This window comes from Prunus avium, chromosome 1 (assembly GCF_965620075.1).
Source record: "Prunus avium chromosome 1, drPruAviu1.hap1.1, whole genome shotgun sequence".
Lineage (NCBI taxonomy): Eukaryota > Viridiplantae > Streptophyta > Magnoliopsida > Rosales > Rosaceae > Prunus > Prunus avium.
The window spans coordinates 14092808-14102823 of NC_142284.1; the positions used below are offsets into that span (position 1 = coordinate 14092808).

The 10016-nt window shown below is 37.8% G+C and overlaps 1 protein-coding gene and 1 pseudogene across 2 annotated transcripts; both read right to left on the bottom strand.

The window, feature by feature from the left end:
* Positions 1-168: 168 nt before the first annotated feature.
* LOC110744359 (uncharacterized) lies at positions 169-1757 on the bottom strand. Its single transcript, XM_021944329.2, has 3 exons — positions 1155-1757; positions 833-1064; positions 169-733 (listed from the first exon to the last, which is right to left on the bottom strand). Exons 1-3 carry the CDS (start codon positions 1755-1757, stop codon positions 549-551), a joined length of 1020 nt encoding a protein of 339 aa, XP_021800021.2. The 3' UTR covers positions 169-548.
* An 8-nt stretch (positions 1758-1765) lies between these two features.
* Positions 1766-4099, bottom strand: LOC110744370 (uncharacterized; annotated as a pseudogene). Its single transcript, XR_015835396.1, has 3 exons — positions 3626-4099; positions 2524-2857; positions 1766-2424 (listed from the first exon to the last, which is right to left on the bottom strand). The product of XR_015835396.1 is annotated as an uncharacterized LOC110744370 (transcript).
* Between the last annotated feature and the right edge of the window lie 5917 nt (positions 4100-10016).

Consider the following 10016-nt stretch of genomic DNA (forward strand, 5'->3'; position numbering starts at 1 on the left):
GTAAAACACAAGGAAGTTCAATACACTTACAATTTTTTTTTTAAAGAATCTTAATTATAATATACACTTTTCCCACAAAAAAAAAAAAAAAAAAAAAAAACTCGATGAAACAAATAATTGTTTTGACAAAGCTACTTTTTTTTTTTTTTTTTTTTTTGGTCTGGATGATAAAGTTAGTACAAACAGTCATAAGGTACTTAAGTACAACATTTTTGATAGATGCCTAGAACACCATCAACAAAATATAAACTCAAAATGCACTGAATATAAACAAATGTCTAACTAGATGCGTGCATTAAACTTGCAGTGATACTATTTCTCAAAGCTTCGATCTCTTGTCCTCCTTGATCATAAGTTGTATGGTTATGTTGTTGTACGTCAACATCCCCATCAATTTCTTCACTTAAAATATTCCTTGGATTATCAAAATGTTTATCACGTTGAGCATGCCTTCTTATATAATTATGAAGCGTCATTGTTGCAATGATTATCTTCACTTGCTTGTTGAATGGATAATTAGGCATATCCCTTAAAATCTTCCATCTTTTCTACCATACTCCAAAAGTTCGTTCGATGACAGTCCTAAGAGAAGAATGTGCATGGTTGAATACCTCTTTAGGACCCATTGGTTGGCCACCCCTACGAAAATCAGGAAGATGATATCTTTCGCCTTTATATGGTCCCAAAAACCCTCTCATTTGTGGGTACCCAGCATCTACCACATAATACTTCCCTGTCAATTCAAAGATTTATTTTATTATGATATAATTGCATAAAGTGAGTAATTAAAACATGAATGAAGGCACTAAAATAACACCCTACATAATCTTACCAATTGGAGGCTTAGGAAAATTTATATTTGGATTTCGTAACACTGATAAAAACACCCTTGTGTCGTGTGCAGTTCCTTCCCAACCGGCACATGCAAATGTAAATTGCATGTCAAAACTACATGCAGCCATAATATTTTGAGTAGGCATCCCTTTCCTACCAATATATGGTACTTGATCTTGAGGTGGTATTGAGGCATGAACATGCACTCCATCTATGGCACCAATACAATCCTTAAAATGAGAATAAAACAACAAGTTTGAATATGTATAATAATACTTAACACCCAAAAAAAAAAAAAAAATTTCAGATTTGATCATTACCTTAAAGTGAGGCATATATCTAGAATTTGAGAGTATTTCTTGTGGGGTGTCACTAAACTCGGGATCAATTGGTTTGATGACATCTATTGCCATACGACATACAATATCCAACACAAGACCAAAATATCTACTCACTGTCTCACCAGAATGTTGAAATCTCTCTTGTGATAACCTATTTCCTATACCATGTCCTAGCATGTGCAAGAACATTCCCAATATTTCAAAAGCACTCATTCTCCTTGACCCCTTCAAGCCATAATTAGATTGCAAGTCGTAACATAACATGGAAAATACATCTTTATCCATCCTAAACATTCTATAACACCGACTATCATTCCCTTGTAATAGTTCCATCAACCAGATATTACCTGTTTGGGAGGAATCCATACAAGGCTCTTTATGAACATATTTCAAATAATATAATTCAATAGCATGAGCACAAGCACATATAGCTAGATTAATCTCGTCCTCCTCCTCCTCCTCTCCATCATTTAGAATGTTCATAGTTTCAAATAACCTGCAATTTATATTTATGCTCATCATCACTTCCATATAACATAATCCAAATAACGACATACAATATCCAACATAATAGTCATACATGATCCAAATAACACAATCCAAATAACAAATACATAATCCAAATAACAAGTTTAACCATAAAAACCAGCACTTCACACACAAGCTCTCCCTATTGGTTGTTAAATTCATAAGTAAGCCACGTAAGTTTGACGTCAGGTGTTTTCATGGTAGTGAACATCTCTCTCTTCTCTTGATTCAAAAATAATTGAGTGGCAAACAACCACGTATTACTAGTAGGTTCACACCCAGGTAAAGTCACAACAATTTCCATCACTTCAGCAATACTACTACCTATTTGCATCTTCTTCATCAATGAAGTTGCAGTACTTCTACTCTCAACAACCTCAACAAGGCGCTCAATTTGGCTAGACAATTTTGCAGCCCCTCCAATTTTTCCTCTCTTATCTTTCTTAATATTATTGTTAAACTGATCAGCAGCTTTTTTTTCCCCTTCCTTGCAGCGTTTTTCAAAGCTTGAATGGTTTCAACTGGATTTGAATCATCTGAACTAGCACTTCCATCGATTGCAACATCGCCCATGGATGCCTCTTCAGTTTCTGGTGGGAGTATACCAGATGAAGGTGCCCAAGCATGTTCACCAGTGGCTGTTCATGAACATCCTATCAAGCTTTTCTTCCATCTCAGGACTAATACCTTTTTTACGTAATTTCCCATAATCAGGATTTATCTACATTGTAGAGAAATGATTGTTAATATAAATGCATACTATGACACCAACCTAAAGGACAAATTGAAAATTGCAAAAAAAAAATTAAAAATTACACACCTGGATTTTATTAGTCCACCACTCATCAGATGCATCAACAGTACCCTTGCTTGGATTCCACCCTAGACCAGTTTCTTTCCCAACTAGTTCTTTCCACAACTTCCATTCAATCTTAAGTGCATCCCACTTATTCTTCAACTGAACTTTACCATACTCATGTCCCGTCTCTTTCTTAAAATTTAGCTTCAAGTTTTCCCATCCATCTTTGTTAAAGTGAGTGCCAGGACGACGTCCTGCCTCCACCTCCTTGATGCATAAATCACAGAATATGACTATATTATGGCTATTCCAAGTAGCTGTAGCTCGAGATGAACTTCCCACATTCTTCCTCATCCTTACTTTTAAAAAAGTGCCAAACAAAAAATATCAATCATCAAAGCTACTGCAATACTTAAAGAAATAGTGTCCTAGTTGATATTAAATTAATATGTAATATTTGTTTGTATGATTATGTACTGTAAAGTGTAATAAAAGATATTCCAGCTGCCGTGTGTTGTGCCTACCTCTCCCTCACTTATCATTACAATAGAGAAATCTCTATGCCGTGTGTTGTGCCTACCTCTCCCTCACTTATCATTCAAATTTGTCACCCAAAAAAGAATATCACCATGCTATCATTGTCGAAGGCTATAAAGTATTTTTGGTCAAAATTGTGAGGCTATAAAGTTTCATAAAGTCTTGATCAAGGGCCCTTCAAACCCAATATAATATAAAACAACAATCGCAATAATCAGAAAATGACAAAGAAAGGAAGGGACTAAAATAATAAATATCAGACTCAAACATCTTCAATCTCTAGTTCGCATAAACCCCCAAATTCCATCAAATAACAGAGAGAGAAAGGTTTTACACAGAAACCCCAAATTCCAGAAAACAAAAGCAAAGATATGAAAGGTTTTGCCCAAATTCCAAATTCCAGAGAAAGGTTTTACACAGAAACCAGAAAACAAAAGCAAAGATATGAAAGGTTTTGCCCAAATTCCAAATTTCAGAGAAAGGTTTTACACAGAAACCCCAAATTCCAGAAAGGTTTTACCAAGAGGATATGAAAGATAGAGATACCCAAGAAGAATAAAGATACTCAGGAGGACATGGAAGATACCTGTAACGCAGCTTCAGTGAACAGATTTGAGAGAGCCCCTCTTGCTGAGACAACTCCAGAAAACTTGAGGAACGGCTGCAAGGATTGGAGAGTGCGATATGAGCTTCGTAGGGTTTGATCGAGAAAAAGATGGGATATAGCGTGTCATTTGTTAAAATAGATAAGGGCAGTATAGGCATTTTGAAAGTTTCATTAAAGCCTCCGCATGCTTCTCCTGGCAGCAGATTTCAGAAGCAGCTCCCCACCTGCTTCTGTTTTTCAGCTTTGAATGACAGCAACTTATTAAATAAGCAGCTTGGATTTGATTTACCAAACACCCAAATCCCCAAAACTTTTTTTTAAAGCTGCTTATTTTTTAAGTTAAGCAGCCTCAAACCAAGCCTTAGTTGGGTATGCCTTAAATTTGTGAAATAGGGATTCTATGTTTTTAATTTGGTGCCAACTATTAGGGAAGGGGAAGATTGGGAAGGAAATGGGTTAGAATGACTACATTGCCCTTGCACATGTGTCTCATATGTCAATTTTGAAGGAATTTTGGATGAAATGTAAGAAAATCTAACGATGGGTGTTAAATTGGCCATTTTACTTACTTGGAGTGTTAAATTGGCTGACTTTTTAATTCATGGGGTTAAGTTCGATTGGGGTCCTAGTTCAAGGGGGAAGGGGGGGTGTACGACAATTTACTCTAAATAATAAATGAATAAAAAAAAATAAACAATAAGAAAAATAGAATAATATTTATAAAAATAAAAAATTACAAGTTTCCCTTATAGTTAACGAAAAATTAAATGAAATTCACAAAACTTAACGGCAAGGGCTAAATTGGCCATTTGAATTAATTCATGTGTTAAATTGGCTGACTTTTTAATTCAGGGGGTTACGTTCAATTGGGGTCCTAGTTCGGGGGTGTACAACAATTTATTATTTCCATAAACAATAAGGGTAAATTTGTAATTTTGAATAAAATAATAGTCAAATACATAAAATCAGAAGAAATAAATAATAAAATAATGTTATTTATAATTGTAAAAATAACAAATGATATATAAAAAATAAAAATAGAAAATAACCCACCCTCTTCCCCACAACCCCACCCTGCCAACTGCCACAACTCACCTCTTCCTCCTCCACCCACCCATCCCAGCCTCATCCTCCTGCCACAACCCATCTCAACCACTGAATAGCCCCACCTCCCCTGCTGCCATCCCTGACCGCCTCAACCCAACAACTTAACAACCTAATCGACGCCTTAATTGGATTCGGCGATTTCGAAAACTGGGTCTTCACCTTTTCCAAGCTCCAGCTCTTCAAGCCAATAAAGAATAATCAACCGTAGGAATTATTAGTTATTGAGGAGACCTATTTCTTCCTATTGCATAACAATGCCAGGCAAGTATTCATAAAGGGAAATTCCTTAATGGACAACATAGGATCCAGTAGAATGATATAAATTGCTTATTGTTGAGGCCCAAAAAAGTCCCGGGAAGCCCAAGACATTTAAAGTCCAATATAACATATAATGTTAGTCATGCGTTAATCCAAGTTATATTTTGGGAATTAATTTATTAAATAAATATAGAAATAGTGTACATGCCATGCCAAACCAATAATACATTTTTCCCATGCCAATCACCTACCAAGCTCACATGAACTCAAGTCATGTGATTTATGGGGCTTGCACGAGGGATTGTGGTGTGGAAGGTTATGGAGGTTCACAAGGCTCACGGTAGCTCTTGGATAATGGAGACTTTGGGCTAGCTACTTGGGAGCACCAAAGCCCAAGCCCATTACTAGGAGTTCTCCAATGTGGGTAAGCAAATAAGATATTTTTCAAGCACTCTCTATTACCCACTCGAAACAAGCCAATTCCGATACTTTCTTTTACCCATAGGAAATAGTCATTTTTTAATGCCTACCTTTACCTGTTGGAAATAAGAATGTCCCAATGCTCCCTTTTACCCGTTGGAAATAAACTAGCTCCAACACTTACTTTTACCTATTGGAAACTGAAAAGAGCCTTCACCTTCTATAAATTGGGAGACATTGTCCAGGCAAAACCAACCTCTCTTGGTTGCTGCAAGCCTCTCAGTAACCATGAGAACTCACCTTTCTTCAGCTGCTGCAAGATTTCCAGCAGCAGTCACAGTCATTCCTGAGCCATCAACCTCCAGCCTTTGGCTGCTGCAAGCATCCTAGTAACCATCGACCAACATCTCTTGATTGCTCAAGCACCCCAGCAACTATCAGAGCACCTTCCTTCCTCCCTTCGGCTGCTGCAAACATTCTAGTGGCCATCCCAGCCATTCCTCAACTATCACAACCATTTCTTTTACTTTCTTAGTGACAGGACCCGACCCAAATTCCACTTTGGAATCTGTGTCGAACCCTGTGCGTGTCCAAGACTTGGCAAGTGCTGGGCACACTTGACCAAATTGCCCTTCTGTCTACGACTAAAAAATTCTTTTAAGGCTTGACTTCTGTCGAAAATTTGGCAGAGTCTCCCCTGTAAATTGCTCGTTTCCCCAAAATTTCCACATGTACAAAACACAATTCTACAGTCCCAATCGTTCAACATACAAGAATTTCGTCCATACACAATTCAACAGTGACTCCAATGGAACTCAGGCCCGTACAACATAATCAAAACATTGACGTTCACCTTGTTATAAACGAGAATTGATGGTAATCCAAAATTTGCCCAATTACAACGGATTTCAACTAAACCAATTCAAAGCATAATTCAACAGTTTATTTTGCGGCTGCACCTAGGTTAACCTAGGTTGCCTACGTACCCTTATCGAGGGATCAAGCCGCACGTAGTTCTTTCCACAAGAAAACAAAGTTCAATCCATATATAAGCAAATGAATGAAGTATTCCTTTACACATTCCCATAACTAAAGGCTTCAAACTCTAATCAATTCGCTGAAACTCAAGCAAAAGATATTGATTTCAGAACGATCTTCCACCCATCACATATGTGCATACACAATTACATATATATATATATATATATAATAGCTCATTACTTAAGAAAATAGTTGTGAATTGTATAAAATCCTTAAAACTTAGAAAACTCTCAATCATTGTCTCATAAGTTGGAAAACATATATTAAAACTTTCACCAATAAGTACCAAAATAAAATCATCAATTTTAGTTTAAAACATCTCAAAACTCAAATACTCTCTACCTAGGCGTAACCCCACTCATGATCCGTCAATTCCACTAATATTCCGTCAATTCCAATAATATTTCATCAATTCCAAGTGTTACATAAGCGACACATCCTCGCAGGCCTCGGAAACACAAAGTCAACCCGAGCCGCATTTATCGCAGAACTCAAGGGACACGTAGTCAGCCCGAGAACGCACATCCTCGCAGAACTAGGGGGACATGTAGTTAGCCCAAGAACGCATATCCTTACACCACACGGTTCAGGCATCCCTGAAACTCGTGGGGCATTGTCATAATTGACAAAACTGTTTCAAAGGCAACTGGGGTGTATTCCTGTGGTGGGTTTGAAAATCATATTCCGAAACTTATCATAAACTTTCCCTTAATCCACAAATCCATTTTCCAAATCTTTTATCAACTTTCCAAAAATCAGTTCTCAACTACGTTTAAATAATCCAATATCACTCAGTCATATACTTTAATAATAATAATCATAATAATAATAAATAATGTAAAATATTAACCCTTAGTGATCCCATATCCTTATTAACCCAATTTAAATCAATTTTTAATCAAAACTCACTTATGCAAGAAATTCCATAATAAAAGAGCGAAGTACACTTAAAAACAAATGTCCACTCATTCCCTAATAAATATAGCCGAGACCCACGGCTCACTTTCACAACTACCAAACAAGTATTCCATGCTCATCTATTCCATAACTTTAATTATCAAAATAATATCCAAGAATTCCATAAGATACTATAAAACAATCTCATAATTCCAACATAATCAAAATAACTCAAATAACAGTCAAGATTTGTTTATAAGGTCGTTCTAGTACTTCTTGAAGGGTGGAACTACCTCGGAAGACTCACGGTCAATCGTGCGGTCAAACTGCCCAAACTTGGTCAACTGGGCTTGCGGGGCCCACGACCTCCGATTTCCGATCCGAGAGTTCCTACGGGTTTAACAGGGTTTACTATACATATCCTTCAAGTTTGATCTGAAACGAATGGTCAGATCGCTCACGATCGCACGATTGGACGGTTATCATTTAACGCAAACTTTAAGTCATTGAATCGGAGCATCCAGGCTCCAACTCACAATCCGCGAATTCCTACACAATCCTAAAGATGCCTAGATCAACATATATGAAAATGGAGTCGATCCAACGGTCTGAACATATCGAACCCGGATAACGCCCAATATGCGATATCCAATCGACAGTCAAACGGTAGCCAAATTCAAATCCAAGCATACTGTTGTACTCGGGACGACTTGGGGATCATTTTAGGACCCAAAGGCCTACCATGAAGTGCCCCACGTGTCGCCACACGCACCGGCAGCGCGTGGATGTTCATAGTAAATTTCGGCAATCGGAAAATCTCCAAACCGCTAGTCAAGACTTATGCCAAAAAATGAAGCACATCAAGAGGAGTAAGTTTCATACCTGAGTCGTAGCCTAATTTGGCCGTTAAAGCCCTCGAACGAACAGTTTTCTCTTCGAAAAACCTAGAAATTTCTAAGTTTGGATTCGATGATTTTGGGATGGAATCACATCGGGTCTTTGAGAGAAATTACAGAGGGGAGGTAGGTGAGTGGTTTGGGTGTGATAGCACGGCTGGTGGTGGCCAGAGTTGGCAGGAAAAACCCTCGAAATTTTCGGTTTCGAACAACCCGTTTTGGGCTTCACTTTGGCTCGAATTTCTAGTTTAATCGCTTGGAATCAAGGCTAGATATGGGTATATATGGAAAAAGGAGAGAGAGATGAAGAGTTTGCAGGTTGTGGCACCAGTTTTTGTGGCCAGACGACGGAGATATCTCCGTCTGAAGTTGGCTGCTCGTGAAGGAGAAGAAGAGTAGATGAAAAAATCTGGGTTTTTAAAAACTGAACTTCGAAATATTTACGATTATGCCACTAGGTTTCCGTAGCTCATAACTTCTTCGTTACAACTCCTATTTGATCCCATTATGTGCTACGGACTCATCTCAACATAATCTATGCAACGATACCACTCAAATCCCCAAATTCTTTCCCGAACAAAAAGTCAACTTTAACCCATTAAAATATTCCTGGGATAAAATTGTTTTTTACTTGAATATTTTAATAATTAAATTTTAATTTAGGATTGGGTTATTACACTTAGCCTTGAATCCATCTTCCCTATAAAGCCTCACCAAGCATAATTCCAAGCTTTTCCTTCCTCCTCATACCCTTCTAAGCTATAAACACCATAGTCTTTAAGCCTCAAGCTTTTCTTTCCATCATCTTTATCTTGAAACTCTTAAATCACCATAGCCATAGCCACAAACAACAAGTTTTCAACACCCAAACTCAAGCCTATCCACACCAAGCCAAGCACATGCATTCTCGTTTTCTAAACTTGCGGGTCTTTAGCTCCCACACTCCAAGCTCTCCTGCCAAGCTAGCACAATCTCGGTTCAACATCATCAAGTCATCTTCAACCATGCAAAAGCACGACCAAGCATTCGTCAAGTTGTTGGAAATCCACTCAAGCCACCCATCCTTTATCTTCATCTATCTATCTATCTATCTATCTATCTATCTATCTATCTCTCTCTCTCTCTCTCTCTCTCTCTCTCTCTCTCTCTCAAAAAGCTCCATCCCAAATCTGAAACGCTCATCCTCTCAAGCTAAGTTGAAACCTAGTCATTACCTTTTTGGGGTAAGAAAACACAGACATTGCAACATCTTCGTCTAGCTACCGAAAACACCCAAAATCTCAAGCCTTAATCCTTTCTTATGCTCATTTTCTCTTAGCTCCCACGCCACAAGCCTCTCATGCCAAGCCTAGTAGTATCTTGATTCACCAAAGCAAACTCTCATACCAAGCCTGTGCAACATCAATGCATCATCTCCAACTCTTCATCTAGCTGTCGGAAACATTAGCACAAAACATGCAGTCGCTGGAAGAAGAACAAAGTACTCCCCTGAGACTTGCTTCTCCCTCAGGATACTTTGGGCCTAGTTCTCGCTAACTCAGAAAAATAGGCAACGAAGGCTTGATTCACCACTCTATTGCGGTCCAAGAATCAACAAGCCCGGATGAGCCTTCCGACAAAAAAAGACCCAAACACTTATAAAGTCCAAATATTACAAAAATGTGAATCCTTTACAAACCAGGATAAGAGAAAATATTGCTTTTTACAACAAATTCTATTGCAAATAGGGAAATTACAATTCTCATCAATAA